At 51.5% G+C, this 15704-nt stretch overlaps 1 protein-coding gene across 4 annotated transcripts in view; it reads right to left on the bottom strand.

The window, feature by feature from the left end:
* The window catches only part of MTCL1 (microtubule crosslinking factor 1), a 123285-nt gene that overhangs the window by 39801 nt on the left and 67780 nt on the right, over window positions 1–15704 (bottom strand). For 2 of the 4 annotated variants that reach the window (XM_079943371.1, XM_079943370.1), the window contains exons 4-7: window positions 11734–11793; window positions 10534–10608; window positions 5174–6448; window positions 3974–4129 (exon numbers count right to left, since the gene is read on the bottom strand). In XM_079943371.1, the coding sequence (XP_079799497.1) occupies window positions 3974–4129; window positions 5174–6448; window positions 10534–10608; window positions 11734–11793 (1566 nt within the window). The remainder of the gene's footprint in view (window positions 1–3973; window positions 4130–5173; window positions 6449–10533; window positions 10609–11733; window positions 11794–15704) is intronic. The other 2 variants (XM_079943372.1, XM_079943369.1) reach the window with 1 other exon arrangement.

The following is a 15704-nucleotide window of genomic DNA, read 5'->3' as shown; positions in this document are numbered from 1 at the left end:
GGTTAGATTCTGAAACCATCCTCCGCCCACTCACCTGAGATTCTGATTAAGACATCGAACGCACTGACCTCGTCCCGTGCAGACCGTTTACGTGAATGGACACCCTCCTCAGTGGCCCCCAGGCTGTGGGCTCGCGTTCGTCTCGACACCACAGCCACCTCCCTGTGTTATTGCTGGGAAGCCCGCAGCCCACACCTGCCCCTACGTGGCGTGTCCCACGCCCATTTACACTGCTAATTTCCTGGCCATCTTCAGAGATAGTGGCTTATAAGTTACTTTCCACACTTAAGGAGACAACTTCACTATCTCGATATACCAAACACAAACAAAAAAGCTTTTCATTGTAGCCACTTACTTATTACACACTGGCAACACTACTTTCTAACTAGGACTCTGTTCCGCCTGCATCCCTGTGACCTCATCTCCCGTGACTTCCATTTTGTTCTGGCCGGTTTTGCTACCCCTTCTTCCCAAAGTGGTTTATCGGGTCAACACCTGCGCACACATACTTGGCATAAACCCCACGTCGTTTTATCGAGGCTGGTATGTCACAGCTGAGGCCGAAGGGATAGCTCGTTGATTAAAGGACAAGAGGAGGGGCTCAGGAGAAGATCTCTGAGATTTCTGACCCAGAAACTCAATCCTCTGGGCACAGGCTCGGTGTCATTTATGTGTGTAATCTGACCAGTGCCCGTGCTCGGCTACTCCTCATTCAGAACTATTTTTAAGGCACCCCACACATTCCAAACCACATACTCCGTACCCTGCTCTCCTTAACAAATGGGAATCTCTCAGCAGATTTGCCGGGAGCCACAGGGAGCAAAGTCAGGGAAGAATCCAGTGCCACGTGAGAATCTCGCTGATATCTACCGAGACGAACGGGCAACAGCAGTAGTGGTCCTTCTGAAGTCTGGTTGCTTTGTTCTCCTCTGAGCAGCTAACTTCTGTGTGGTTGCATTAGTAGGTTAGTGGGTGTTAGCAGGTTGTGACTCCGGCTCTCTCTGGCTGTGACAGTTCTGAGGCTGGGTAGATACACCTTCCCCTCCCCTGAGCTTATCGTGTGCAGTCAGAGGGGCAGACCTCTCACTTCACAGATCTGTTATCTGCTAACACAGTACCCTGGAAGAAGGTAGTTTCTTTCTTTTTCACCCTGTTGTTGTTACCGCTGCTACTGGTACTGCTAGTACTAGTAGTAGTTAAGTCTGGGCGTTTAGCCAAACACCCAAATCTTGTCAAATAAGCACTTAACTTCTTTCCCCTTTCCCCAGACTTGAAAATCCATAAGGCAAGAAACATAGAAAGCACTTCACAGATGGAACTTGAGAAATTGGGACTGAGAAATTTTCTGAACTTCAGCTTAAGTTCAGAAAGTTGTTTCTTCCTTTAAGCCACTGATCCTGGGGCTCCTATCAGTCCCTCCACCACCCACTCCGAGGAGCTAAGGGCCAGGAGCTGAAGGAAATTCACACGTGTACAGGAGTAGTTGGCTATGCAGACAAACCAGGGTCATTTCAAGGACAACGGAAGAGGTAGTAAAGAAAACTGCTAACAAGGGGGAAGGATGGATTCAGAGTTTGGGATTAGCAGATGCAAACTACTACATATAGAATGGATAAACAAGGTCCTACTGTATAGCAAGGGGAACTATATTCAATATCCTGCGATAAACCATAATGGAGAAGACTATGAAAAAGAACATATATAACTGAATCACTTTGCTGTACAGCAGAAATGACACCCATGCCATGTGACGTGTGTCTTTAACCCAGAGCAGCTTCTCTGGCTGGGCCTCCCTGCTACCTGACGGAAGCTTTGTGCACTGTTTCCATTAGAGCCTCACAGGAAAGCAACTGTTGGCAATGAATTCGGTTACATTTTCATTAAAAGGTTTTAAGAGTTCTGCTCCCTAGAACTGTCCACTGTACAATTCTTTAATCCAAAGTAATATTCGAAGACCAAACTGAGCAGTCTGTCGGGGCGATGTCCACCCCAGGGATGCAGCAGCTCCACTGAGTCCAGACCCTATAAGCGATCTCCACGCGGCTCTTCTTATAAAAGGGAAAACTATGGAGCCATCAGAGGGGTCCTAGAATACGTTTCATCTTTTAGAAAGTATTTTAATATACAATGTGTTTGCATCCATAATTGAGTTTTCTCTTCTGTGTGAAATGCCTTGATGAATAAAAAATGAGAACAAAGGATGTTTAACTCCTGAGTAATTCTATTTCCCCTTCTAGAAAACGATGCTCCTGGACCTTGCCTTTCACTTTGAGTTTTTTTACTTCCTCATTAAAATGTATAAAATTAAAGGAAACCAGACAGATGCTTAAAAGAAGAAACATTCCACGGCAAGATAGCTGGCCACACAATTAGTCCCCCGGGGGATCTGCATTTGGAAACACCACCCCCACGGAGACAGAGCTCGGTATGGAGGTGTCCAGGCCCAGTGGGGACCAGTCCCTGTTGTACAGGCAGCACTCCTCACAGGAGGGGTCGGGGTCGGGAGAGGACTGACCAGGCCCGAGGAAACGGTTCTGGACCCAGTTCCACCACCACCGGCTGGGGGGTGGGGAGAATTTGCTGACACTGCATCACACTCTTTCTTCTCATCTGCACAATGAGGGGATTCGTCTGAAGTTCCCTTCTGAGCTACACTGTTCAGTGACCCTAAGTCACATGGCAACAGCTAACTCTGCTAATTGACCTATTACGAAGGTTTAGTTTTCCCACAGCATTGTTTGATTCAACGAAGCATTTCCCTCTGTCCAAAACCACTGCCAGTTTCTGAAGCTCTGCAAAGCACACGTGTCTGGGCAAGCGAGGAGCACGCTCATCACTCCTGCAGGATCCAGCAGGGCCTGGGGGGCAAGGAGCCCTCTGACACTCACCAGAGTGAACCGGACATGGTTACATGGGACATGCCCTGAACGGTGTATCAGAGGGAAGAGGACTCCAGGGACAGGACCAGGGAGCAGCCCGTGGAAAACGAGGAAGGGCCACGGTGGGCAGAGAAAACGGGCGTCGACACCCCACCTCTGGCCATGGGTTTTGGTGCCAGTACCCTGTGTGCAGGACAGGGCGCAGACGGGCCGGTCGTGGCCTTATGTGTCCTATCATTTGACGTACTCTGATTGACTAGTTTTTGCTCATTTTTACTGTATATTTATAGTTATAAAATAAAATTTATAGTTATAAAATCATACAGGAAAAAAAAGAAAATCGGTACCAGCCACAGGAGCCGCAACACTCCTCGTCCTCTCCCCTGCCTTTTGGGAACTGCTATGATGCCTCAGAGCTGAATGGCAACATCCCCGCTGGGACTGATGAATGAAGACCCTTCATCCCGACCTTTTCTAATGCAGAACATACGGCTCTAACCCTGCAGTAACCTGCCTCAATGGGCAGTACCAGAGCCAGACACTCACTCCTCGGGGCCACCTGTCCTTCTGTACTGGGTTGAATTACTTGCAGGGAAGAGCATTCACCGAGAGGACAACTGCTGCATACAATGGAGTATTTGTGGTGGCTCCAAGCTTTGTGGACATGGGTTGCTATGACAACGGACTGCTGAAGAGCCGCCGGGTCAGGAGAGCATCCCTGATTCTGCCCTACAACTGGAGCACCGGCATGGAAAACGTGGGGCGGGCCCACAAGACGCAGGAGGGACATGCTTCGTTTTCAGTCCTGCTTTCCTTACTACCTGACAAGAAGCCACAGAGCACTCACCAGTCAGTCTCATATGCTTTGCCAGAGGACCCAGCAGAACCAGTGCCCCTGCCCTCACCCTGTATGGACCCCTCAGTTCAGTTGCATGCAATGGATCCTGATTCAGTTAAGTCTCCCCTGGTTCCACATCGCCCCCCCTCCCCGTTCCGTAGGGGCCTCGGACCCAGGTAGGAACCCTCACACCATACACAGCAAAGGAAGGGAAGGAGGGGAGGGGGCGTGGCCGCTGGGACCCACCCCTGCTGACCTCCAGGTTGAAGCAGCTCTGGGCTCCGGGCCGGCAGCTCCCCGCGTCCCCGTCGGCTCGACGGTGCAGCTCCCGTGTGGCTCGGAGGTGCAGGGGCCCCCGCTCCTCCCCTCGCTCCTGCCCGGGCTGCCACTCCAGCTGATCTCTCAGTTTGGACTGTTAGGTGCACGGGAGGGATTTGTTTTTTGTTTTTGTTTTAAAATTTTAAACAAAACACAAAGGACAAGAGGGCAGGGTGAGGTGGGTGGGGAAGGTAGACAGATGGCTGGAGAACTACGGGATGAGGAAAAGCATGACCAGAGTAACCAACGTAAACACAGCGGCCTCAGAGAGAAAAGAGAACAGAGCCAAGATGAAGCTGAGCAAAATGGCGGGCTGAGAGATTGAAAAGCAAACAGAGAAAGAGGGAGAAGGCGGCAGCACGCTGGTTATGAGGCGCATGCGATGGGGACGCATGAGTCAGACTCGCCCGCAAGCGCACTACCCACGAAGGATACGGAAACAAGGCTCCTGCTGCTTCCTCTCTGCGGTCGCGCGGCGAAAGCCACAGTCCAGGGCGACGCACGCGAGAGCAGTCCTGGGGCTACTCCACTCGCCGCCCGCTGCTCCGGGGGTTCTCTGCCACGCTCCTCGCCCGGCTGGGCTGTGTCGCAGAGGGAGCGGGTGGGCTGGCTGCCTACGGCCTTCAGGGCTGGACTGTCCCTGGGGCAGTGAACCCAGGCAGGGACGCACGCGCTCCCGGGAAGTCCGCTAATTATCCTGACCATGAAGTGCGTTTGTACTGCGTCTTAAACTCCTCTTTGCTTCTTCGTTGGGATGGCTGGTCGTTCGGGACGCCAAAACAAAAAAGAAGGGACAGACTGCGACGATCCTAGCGCTGCCAGCAGGATTAGCCTTGTGTCAAGAGGGAGGAGCTCTTAGCTAAGAGCAGCGGCGGTGCAGTTAAAAATAAGAGGAAAAGGGAGAAAGAAACAAGGCGACAAAAGAGAGCTAAACCAAATCAAACCAAACTGGGGGGGGGGTAAAGAAAAAAAGGAGAAACCCAACCAACAGAAAGGTTTTGGCTGGAACTTGAGGCTTTAGTACAATGCAGGTTTGCGATCATAACCAAGCAGCCGTGAGCAGGATGAGCTGCAGTGCGGCAAGGCCAGCGAGGAGGAGGAGGAGGGAGCAGGGAGGCAGAGCCGGGAGCCCCCTTACCTGCAGGCCCGGGCCCAGCTCCTTCCCCAGGTTCCCGACGGGGGAGTCCCGGGACACGGAGGTCACAGAGGACAGGAAGCTGGAAGACTCGGTGAGGTGGGGCAGAGGGGACAGGCCCTCCCCCAGCCGCTCCACCTGCTCCAGGAAGGCCTGGAGCTCCTTCCTGAAGGCCTTCATCCTCGCATTGAGGGTCCCCAGCAGCTGGGGCTCCTCCTTGGCGCCCTGGACGCCGGCTCCCGACAAGGCCCCACCGCCCTGCAGCGGCATGTCCGTGAAGCCGTCGGTGTCGGTGATGATGCGCTCCACGGTCCGCTCCAGCCGCTCGGCCTCCTGCCTGATGTTCGCCAGGCGCTCCGAGCCCTCCCGAGCGCGGAGCAGCTCTGCCGGGCACTCACCAGCCTCCGACGGCTTCCCGCTGCCGAAGCCCGACATCTTCTCGAAGGTCTCCTCCGAGTCGCTCTCGCCGCCGATGGGGCCCTCCCGCCGGGGCTGCAGCGCGCGGCCGTCCTCCCCGTCGCTCTCTTTCTTGCCCGCGTCGCTGTCAGCGTCGCTGTCGCGGGGACTTGGGGCGCGCGGGCCCGGGGGCGCGACCGGGTCACAGCGTGGGGCGCCCAACAGCAGCGCCTGGTTCTCATGCTGCAGCGTCAGCACCTTCCCGCTCAGCTCCCTGATCTGCAGCCGCGCCGCTTGGAGCTCCTCCTGCAGGGGCGCTCCGCCGCTCGCGCCCCCCGCCGGCCACGCGGGCTCCGGCCGTGGCTCGAACTTGAACTTGCTCAGCTCGTGGGTCAACTGTCGGTTGTGGTCCTCGATCTCGGAGATGGACCTCCGCAGCAGCTCCGCCTCCTCCTCCACGAACTGCAGGTGCCGGCGCAGCTCTGCGGAGGACTCCAGGGAGTCCCCGAAGGGCGAGGTCGGAACGCCGGGCAGGGGCTCCCGGCCCGCGGCGTCGCGCTCGTGCTGGCCCCGCAGGTCCTCCATCTCCGCCTTGAGGCCCCGGTTCTCCACCTCCAGCTCCACGATCTTCCGGCCCAAGATGCTGGCTTCCTCCTCCACCAGCTTCAGCCGCAGCTTCAGCTCGGCCTCCCGAGTGCTGGGCGGCCCGCCGGCCTCCCCCGTGGGGAGCGGGCTGTCCACGTCCCCGTAGAGGGCCTTGTACCTCTGCAGCTCCTGTTCCAGCCCGTCCTTCTCCCGCCCCAGCCTGGCCATCTTCCTGAGCATCAGCGAGCCCTCCTCTTTGGCAAACTGGAGCTGGCACCTCAGGTCGGCACTGTCATCCTGCCAGGAGAGAACAGCCCAGAGGACGGTTATTTGAAAACACCCAGTGTTCCTGTTTGTGACGATTTCCCTCGCACCTCGCCCCCGACACACGCACACACAAAACACCGATCTTCCCATCAGTGCGTGGAGTCGCTCATTAGAGGGACCACGACAGAGCCAGGGTGAGCCCGGGGTCTTCATGGGGGCACCGGGGACTGCTGGTGGTGGCTTTGTCACAGAACAAAGGAAACCAAACAGTTTGGAAAAACGTGCACATGAAAACCATCACCCAGGAGATGAGTGAATGAGATGAAACCCAGCCCCATCAGCAACGTGGCGACCCCCCCCCCCCGCTCCGTTACTTTGTGGGTCCACCCTGACAAGTGAAAGACCCCAGGCCCCTTGCTCAGCCTGGGGCAGGTAGACAGGCCTCTGTGGCCACTTCCACCTGTTGCCACTTACCTCCTACCTCATCAGAGGGGTGGGCCAGCACCTCACAGGTATTAACAGGATGGGGAGGCCAGGTGACCCCAAATCAGAGCCCGGCTTTGCTGGAACCTGAGACACGGCAACCCAACTCTCCTCCTCCCCTGCCTCCCCTCCCCCAACGAATCACAGGGATGGCACGAGGACAAATCATGAGATGATGGGCATGAGGGTGCTTTGGAAGCCTAGGTGCACAGTAAGTACCAAGCTCTGACGGTTAGTATGAAATGGTTACTGCAAACCTAAGCCCGGGTGACTCGCACCCTCCTCTCCCCACGCGAACTTGACTTTGGTTACGTTCTGCGCCTTTAGTGGCTGTAACACAGCACGAAATTAAACTCAGAAACCCAAGGCCAGGTGTTAAGTGGTTTAAAACCTGAGAAGTGGTGGTCATCGGGATCCCAGAGGATTCTGGAGGGTCACCGGAGCAGGCTCGCGGCTACTAAAAGCCCACACTGCTCGGCTGAGGTCAAGAAGGCAGTTTCTGGAGCAACTGGAAAGTGGCCTCTGCCTGCGCAGCGCAGGTCTCAACGCCCTGAAGCTGCGTGAAAACTCTTCATATTCAGTGGCTGGCAACAGTGACCGATTTCACGAATCATTCCTCTGGGATTGGCTACCAAGTTTCAAAAGGCTGTCATGGGGGCAAAGGCTCAGGCAAAGGCTCCCCCTGCCACGCAAACTCAGTGATGCGCTGGGTGGCGGTCACACTCCATCAACCCAGGGGAGGGAGAGTCATCTCCACGTCAAGTCAGCCCCCCCGGGGGAGGATGACTCTTCCAGATCACTTGTGTGCAAACAGGCCCGCAGGGCTGACGCAGCCTCATCCTCAGAGAACATGGCTCATTCTCTGCCCTGTTCTTGTCGCTCGCTTACCATTGGGCAGAAAGACATAGAAACGCCTCCCCGGGTGCCCACACCTTTCCTCCTCCTTCCACCCCTAGACCCCTCCTGCCCGAGCCACAAACCCATAGAAGGAAAGAAAAGCAGAGTGACAGGTAAGATTCAAAGAAAAATCACAGGCCAGCCGTGAGCCAGAACCACACGGAAAGCAGCCCTGGTGCTGCCCGCACACCCTCTGAGGGACTATCTCTCACGCCACCTCTTGGCAGAGGGCCTACCGGTCCTGCTCCTTCTGTCCACGGCACCAGGGGCTGAGCGCAGAGCCCTGGGGAACCAGCCCCTTTTGTCCAAAGCAGAGCCCTCAATCAAGGTCGTTGTGAAGGTCAAAAGGAACAGCATATAGCTGACTAGTTTGTATGTAGCCCATCTCCACACTCGAGCACGCTGAAGCCAACCTTCTGCTTTGTCTGAAACTCAATTAATTTGGGGAAAAGGAGCCAGTAATTCTGGTTTTTTTGTTGTTTTTTTTTTTTTCCTGTTCGCACATCAGGAGAGTTATATATAAATGTCACTGGGAGGAGAGCATGGTCTTCATGATCTAAGAACTTATCACATTAAGGATCTGGGTTGTTTTTGGTTAGGCAGACATAACAAGGGTGTCTGTGACCTGCTCAATGGAGCAAGATGGGTTATCACTGCTGGGGTAATGATATATATATATTTTAAAGGGCCTACCTAGAATACGCGGGCTGTAAAAGACATACTATATTTAATCCTAAGGGGAAAAGCATACTTATTTGTTGATTCATTCATTCCTTCGGTAAATACTGAATACCTACTATGTACCAGAAATTGGCATGTTAAACAACCCAGTTTCTTAGAACTTTTGAGAGTAGATCAAAAGCATCTTTTCAATTTTTGGTAAACATAGATTTGTAGGAAATCTATTGTATCCAAATACACAGAGAGGTCTTTGTTGTCACAGGAAGGAATGGAGTTTGAATAAACAAATACATATTAATGGAGATAGATTGTCAATACTTTGTAAATGAATCAGTTTGGAGGTGACAAGTCTGGGATAGGAAGACCCTTAGCCCCATCATTAACTTGATAGCCAGTGTTTGTACTGTGTCCAAAATCACCTAAACGATCCTATCTCCCCGGAAGCACAGAAATTCAACTTCGTGCCTGGGGACAGACGTGGAGATCAGAGAGGAGAATGTTGCCAGCCACAAGGGAACTCCACCTCCAGCCCAGGACTCAAGCCTGGGCGGACCCAGGGATGGGCAGGGCCCCAGCCGTGACAAGTGTCCTGACCCTACTTCCCTGGAAACTCACAACTGGTGAGGCCTTGAGACGGTGGAGGCCAAGGGGCAGAGTCACCTGCACAGTTCAGGATGCTTTTGTCTCAAACCAAGATCAGAGGGTCTCAGGCCATCTCTCCTGAGGGTTTCCCCCAAAAGTTGAACTGAGAAATCGGGGTAGGCACACGAGAGGCACATGGAGACTGGGCCTTCCCCAAGGGTTCTGTACTTGGTTGTAAGTACTCATCTGCACCCCCCTCATACAGGTAAAAAAAAAAACCCCAGAGAGCCCTCAAGTTGCCTTGATTTCTAGAAACCTCACACTATCCGCCCCCACCCCCTCTCTGCCATTCCCCACAGTCTGATTATAAATTACAACCATCCTTCTCTGTCTCCTTGAACTTAAACCCAGGTCAGGTAAAGAAACAAGATTCTATGATAGGGCTTCCCTGGTGGCACAGTCGTTAAGAATCCACCTGCCAATGAAGAGGACACGGGTTCGAGCCCTGGTCCAAGAAGATCCCACATGCCGTGAAGCAACTAAGCCTGTGTGCCACAACTACTGAGCCTGGGCTCTAGAGCCCGCAAGCCACAACTACTGAAGCCCGTGCACCTAGAGCCCGTGCTCCACAAGAGAAGCCATCGCAATGAGAAGCCTGCTTGCCGCAACTAGAGAAAGCCCGCTTGCAGCAACGAAGACCAACACAGCCAAAAATAAAATAAATTTTTTTAAAAAAGATTCTATGATATACCCTAGTGAGCGTCCAATTCATAGATTACCTGAGGATTGGTCAAATAACCCCAAAGCCTTCCTGTTCCTTAAAGAAACTACCCACATACGAGAAATTCTAATAGAGGATTAAAGCATGCTTCGTTTCTATGCAACACCCATGCATTACTGGGCCTGACTAAACCATGACTAATGCAGTTTTTGACGGAAAGGCCATCTCTGAAGCCAAGGGAGTGTGTGGCTTTAACAAAGGGATCAGACTTCCTCACTCAGTGGAGGCGGCTGGAGCAGTGTTTTGGGGGCTGGGTGTGTGGGGAGCTGGGCTCAGCCTATTCTGGGGCGGGAAGCCAAGTCCTTCTAATAAGATGGGGAATCACAGCCTCCGCTAAAGCAGCATGGGCTGGATACCCATCTTATCTTGTAACTGAAGACTTTCTAAAACTCAGCCAAGACTCCAGGGGAGGGGTCTAGGCTGATCTCAGGCTCTGGTTTCAGGAGATGGTCCGATAGCTCCAGGAATGCAGCGTGAAAGCAGGTCCAGTAACCTTCCCACGTGACACACCTGGTGCAGGCAGAGAAGGCAAGCAGGGCATGGAGGGGAGGACACACACAGGGCCACCGCCGCCACCACCAGCGGAAAGGCCTTGACAAGCGACAGAAATATATCGCTACGGGTATATATTCTTTGGCTTGCAAGTCTGCCGTCTGGCCAGCCCCCCAGCGCTGACTGCGCGTGCGCCTACCTTGCGCCGGGGCGCCAGTTTCCTCTGAGTTCTGGCTGCGGACCTGCAGTTCCCAAGGCGCTCCGTTCCACCGCTCTGCCAGACAGAAACTCCTTGCTCAACGATCCCGCAGGCTGGGCACTTAACCTGCTCCCGAGCCCGGGTCTCCCCTCCCCTGTCCCCAGCCTGACTGACCCTCGGGTGAGTACACTGCACGCTGTCCATCCCGCGATGGGTAGAGGCGACCCTTTTAAAGAGAAGCTCTTCCCTGGTCAGGAGCCAGTACGTTGAAACAGACTCAAAGCCCAAGGGGGTTGAAGCTCCCAGTAGTGGGGACGACAGATTTTAATGTCGCCCTTCTTAGCGGATTCCAAAGGGAGATTTGGGGAGCAGAGACGTGGAGAACAGTTAACCTCTGGCATTCCTCCAGCTCACGCAGCCAGGCCCTCCGTGAAGGCTGCTCTGGGGATGGGGGACTTTGGAGAGGGGAGAAAGCAAAGGGAATCAGGTGTGGGATTCACAGGGAGGCCGGCCCCGGGCCTCGGAGCTCGTAGTTTCCTGGACTTACTGCATTTCTCTAATTAGTCCTCGCTCTGAGAGCTCAGGAAGCTGACACCCCAATGATGCCTTGTTCTCGCCAACACCTAATACTAGCAGCAGTTTTTTTTTTTTTTTAAAAGAAGGAATCCAGCAAAGCGAGTGTTCAGAAAAGCTAAGGAAGTTCTGAAGGCCACGTGCCATGTGCACAGAAAGGGCCCCACTCTTACCACCTTAGAGAGAACACCTTGTTTTCAATTAGGACAATTTAAGACACCCTTCAGTTTGTGCATTAAAAAAAAAAACCAACACTCAAAACAATGCTGTATGGATGACCCGACACAACGGCAGCTGTGCTTTTACTGCTTTACTGTGTGAATGTCTTCGAGGCCAGAACACCTGCCACCAGCTGTGAGCATATGAGAGCCCTGCCTGAACGGCACGCAATTATGCTGCTCAGGAAGCCGGTTTGCTCTCCTCCTTCTTGAAGAAACCACCAGCTGATCGGTGCGAGAAACAAAAGAGCTGTTGGTTTGGGAAGACAGTTTTCACCCCACAGAGGCTTTGGATGAGTCCAGATGTTGGGGCAGCTCATGTTTCTCTGACGATATTGAAGGTGACACTAACACTTGAGAAAATTCAAAATGAGGAGACGTCGTAACATGAGAGCGGAACGCTGCTTACCTGAGTGAAGGCTTTCTTTTCTTTGTACATTTCCCGGCTGCCTCTTCTCTTCAGGGAACTCTGAAATAGATCCAGGTGACATTCTGTTACGGAGGAGGGGGGGGTCACACGGGGGAGCCGGCACTAGGTGGCAGGTCCCCACTGGGAGGGGACACACACAGTGGACGGAGGCTCTTTTTGTCACTGGAATCAAGAAACAAACTAGAGTCAACAATATAAAGGCAGTCGGGGGAATTCCCTAGTGGTCCAGTGGTTAGGACTCCGAGCTTTCACTGCCGTGGCCTGGGTTCAATCCCTGGTCAGGGAACTAAGATCCCACAAGCCACGCGGCACAGCCAAAAAAGTATGTAAATATAAATATAAAAGAATACAATACAATACAATACAGTAAAGGGAGCTGGGTGAGCTCAGGGAGGCCTTCGCATCCTGAGAGGCTTTAAGTCCTGATTATTGGATTTGGGGTTTTCCCCAATCCTTCAGTTTCATGAAGCAGGGAGTCTTGGGTCATTGTGACTGTGGAGGGGAGACGGGAAAAGGAAAAGGGTAGGAAGTTTTGGGTAGAAGATATGTAATGTTTCTGGAGCTGCCTTACCTTCCGAATTATGTTTTGTTTGGGCTAATATCAAAATGAATTACCATTTCCTGAGTACCTGTGGTCAGCAGTGAGGTGAAAAGTGGTTGGAGGGAGAGACGGTGGCCCTTGTTTACGGAGAATCCAGGTTGCGACATTCTCCACGACCCCACGCCAATTCCTGATTAAACATACCTCTTAGGTCTTAGCGAGTTCATCATTTCTTCATGTGGGAAGCGGCCAGGCTGGGTCCCCGCCTAGTTTTACATGCGTTACAGCGCACCTTTGCCTGCTATGGGCAAGAAGTGTGTCTGAAGTAAATCAAAAGGCCAAGGGATGCCTGAGACAGGAGCACAGGGAGGCAAGGCAGTTCCCGCTCACGCCAAGTGCGGAGCCAGAAAAGAACGGCTGGAAGGAGAGCCAGAAGCTCTGAAGGGAAGACAAAGGAACCTGAAACCCGAAAGGATGGGTGTCATCACAGCACAAGTTACAAGAAAGCAGTTTGGAAAGTTACGAGACTCCCCCCACGGCCAGCTTCACCTGAATGAGGGGGACCGGGGTCCCCTGGGAGCTGACCCAGAGAGGGGCAGTGCCCTCTCTGCTTTGTACCTTTGCTGCACCCCGCACACCGCCCAGCCTGGGAAGGAGGCTCTCCTGCAAGTCGCCTCCGTGACATCAGATCTCAACGTTAATTCACTCAGTTCTGTGTGCATTACAGTGTCTCGATGTCAGAAGGTTAGACCGTGCCATTTATTGGATGAATTTCAGGGTTAAGAAACAACTGAAATTCTAGCTGCCCCTGAGCCTCTCAGAGGCTGGAGGCCTGGGGAGAAAGGTAACTGAGATAAGGGATGAGAAAGTAGAGAGTCAGCACGGGGTGTGGGCGCCCCCCGGCCAGCCAAGGGGGGTGGAGGCTTGTCCCTAAAACCCCAGCTGCAGAAGTGGCTTTCTTTCCTTTAGCTTTTTCTGTAAAAGCAGGGTCAGACTACAAAGAGAATCACCATCTCTTCCAACAGGTGACGTTGAGCCTGTCTTAAGAAGAGCTTGAGTTTTTGTACCCATTGTAAGTAGGTTTTCCAAGATTCTTCACGCTGCAGTGAAGGAGTTTCTTTGATCTGAATGAGCCAAGTGAGATGAACGCTTCCGACTATAGAGAAGAGTTACGATAAAGCATCAGGGAGAGCGGCTGTTCCCGAGGCTTCAGCCTGAGGGGTTTAATTCTGGGACTGCGGTCGCAACCAGGGCCCACAGTGACTGCAGCAAGCCAGCCTTCTGCAAGCCGCCCTCCCGCATCACATCTTCCAAGAAACGGAAAACAGATTCTGCACTTGCTGAAAGAAAACTGTCTGGAAGCCAGAGGAAAGCTAGAAGTGGAGACAGAAGTTTCTGAAAATCTATGCAGAATCACAGTTGCTGCGTTTCGGTGCTGGAGGAAGGGGCGCTTTCTGGGGGAGCTCCCGCTGGAGGGGCCCGGGCACAGATTCCTCTGACCCGCCCGGGTGTCTTTTTCCCTTGCCCTGCCCTGAGCAGAACTGCCCAAGTCCTGTGATCCATCTAGCGAATCAGGGAACAGGCAGGAGTTTGTGGGACCCCCAACATAGATCTCAGCCACAGTGGCAACTACAACAAAAAACACTGCAAGGATTGAGATTAACCAGCAATTAAGAAAGCATAAAACTTTGCTGATGGACATAAATGAATGCTAGATGTTGTCTGATGGGAAGACCTATGTTACAAAGATGTCACGTTTTCCCCAAATAATTTTATAAGTCATTTTAACCAAACTCCTCTCTGTCTCCATATATACATAGTGCAACATATATACACACAAATAGCATGTGTGTGTGTGAGTATGTATACATACACACACAAATACTTTTTGTATATCTGTAAGGGAGATAAGAGGATGGAAGGACTTGACAGAAAGATTAAAAATTCAACTAGATCAGGGATAGGCCAGCTTTGGCCGTCAGCACCAATGAACCCACAGCCTCTTCTGTGACTAAGTTATACTGGAGCACAGCCTCATCTATGGATCAGAAAAAACCAGATCTATACCATGTATTTTAAAAAATTCCAGATGATTTAAAAATCTAAATGTAGAAATCACACACACACAAAATCCCAGAAAGAAAGAGATGAATTTCTATTTGTTCTGGGGGCATGAACTTTATAAACACAAGAAACAAAAGCTGAAACATCCAAGGAAAAGATAGAGTGGATTTATAAATTAAAATGTTTTTATATTATCAAAATAAACCACTTACAGTATTAAAAAGCAAATGATAAAATGGAAAAAAAGATTTTTCAAACACAAGACAGACAAAAGAATACTATTCGGCAAAAGCAATAAAACCATCTTAATAAGAAAATAAACAAATGGCCAATAAACACGATGACTAGTAATTAAAACAACAAGGTATCGTCTCTCACTTCGAGATTTATGGACCAAAAGAAGCATGACATCCAGTGTTAGCAAGTATCCCCAGAGGCCGCCCCCACCCCCGACCGATCCGCGAGTCAGGGGCCGGCGAGGGGTCCTATAGCACTTCCAGTGGGCAGCTCAGCCTGACAAGTGCATATATCGTCAGCCAGGAACCCCACCTCTGGGAGCGCACCCTAAGGAAAAACGCAGAGATCTGTGTGAAGATTCGAATGAATCAAGAGTGCTCGTGACAGTACCTTTTATAATAGTAAATGAATACCGTGTAGGTTGTTAAAATGAGGTTTTTGAAGGATACTTAAAGATGCCAGAAATATAATACATTAGAAGGAAGATGCAGATGACAAACACCGTGTATTTTGTGACTTCACTTTATATCTAATAAGTTATAAGTATGCCTACGGGGAAGGGGGGTGGGATGAATTGGGAGATGGGGATCTACGTATATACACTACTGATACTATGTATAAAATAACTAATGAGAACCTACTGTACAGCACAGGGAACTCTACTCAATGCTCTGTGTTGACCTAAATGAGAAAGAAATCCAAAAAAGAGGGGATATATGTGTATGTAGAACTGATTCACTTTGCTGTACAGCAGAAACTAACAACACTGTAAAGCAACTCTACTCCAATAAAATTTTTTTAAAAGTATGCATATGCATTACATGTGTATGTGAGAAAAGTAAACTAGAGAAATGTATATCAGAATGTTAATAGCGATCCTCTTCGGATGATAGAATTATGAGTGAGTCAATAATTTTCTTTTTTGGGGCTTTTCAAAGTCTCCAAATTATCTACAGTGAACACTATTTCCTTTGCAATTAAAAAAACACAAAAAACAGGAAATTAGAATCCGTTTGTAAAGAGGTCAGAGAAAAGAGGCTATCGCTGATGTCCTACGTAGGGTTTCAGTAGTGCTTCATTAGAAGTTATCTGCCAACTTTTGGGTCTC

The sequence above is a fragment of the Stenella coeruleoalba genome, assembly GCF_951394435.1.
Source record: "Stenella coeruleoalba genome assembly, chromosome: 14".
NCBI lineage: Eukaryota > Metazoa > Chordata > Mammalia > Artiodactyla > Delphinidae > Stenella > Stenella coeruleoalba.
Note: the sequence above shows the minus strand (reverse complement) of the source record. Positions and strands in the feature narration are given on the sequence as shown.